This window comes from Antrostomus carolinensis, unplaced genomic scaffold (assembly GCF_000700745.2).
Source record: "Antrostomus carolinensis isolate BGI_N321 unplaced genomic scaffold, ASM70074v2 scaffold31749, whole genome shotgun sequence".
Classification (NCBI taxonomy): Eukaryota; Metazoa; Chordata; class Aves; order Caprimulgiformes; family Caprimulgidae; genus Antrostomus; species Antrostomus carolinensis.
Window position 1 is genome coordinate 2,476 of NW_010339753.1, and position 478 is coordinate 2,953.

General features: G+C 64.6%; 1 protein-coding gene across 1 annotated transcript in view; it reads right to left on the reverse strand.

Annotated features, from left to right (window-relative positions):
* The window catches only part of LOC104531161 (ADP-ribosylation factor-like protein 3), a 2,294-nt gene extending 1,869 nt beyond the window's left edge, over positions 1 to 425 (reverse strand). Inside the window, exons 1-2 of the mRNA XM_029086980.1 lie at positions 408 to 425; positions 1 to 41 (exon numbers count right to left, since the gene is read on the reverse strand). The exon at positions 1 to 41 is cut by the window's left edge and continues 17 nt beyond it. Coding sequence (XP_028942813.1) covers positions 1 to 41; positions 408 to 425 — 59 coding nt within the window. The remainder of the gene's footprint in view (positions 42 to 407) is intronic.
* Positions 426 to 478: the final 53 nt, after the last annotated feature.

Sequence of the window (478 nt, forward strand, 5' to 3'; positions counted from 1 at the left end):
CCTGGGGAATCCTTCAGCCTCTGGATGACAGAGAGCAGCCCCTGCGGGCACAGGGTGCTGGAGGAGTCCTGCAGGGTGCCGGGTGGCTACAGAGAACCCTCATTTCAGAGGGGAGAGCTGGGCACCCTGTTGGCCATGGGTACCCTGTGTCTGTGGCCTGAGTGAGTATCAGCTCTTGGCTCCCAAGGTGTCCAGGCTCGGGGTGACCCCACAGCAGATCCGCCCAGTCCCAATCCCCCTCCCTGGGTGAGCTGTCCCTGCTCTGGGAGCCCTGCCAGCTCCTGTGGGGACAAGCCCAGGGTGTACAGCCCTGGTTCTGCTCTGCCAGGCAGCCTGACACCACAGCCGGGAGCTGGTCCCAGCACACCCACCCCCACGCAGACAGGATGTCACCAGATCCCACATACCTTCTGCACATCACCCATGGTCTGGGAATTGCTCCGTGGGCACCTGGGGAGCTGCCGGGGGCTCGTCCCCA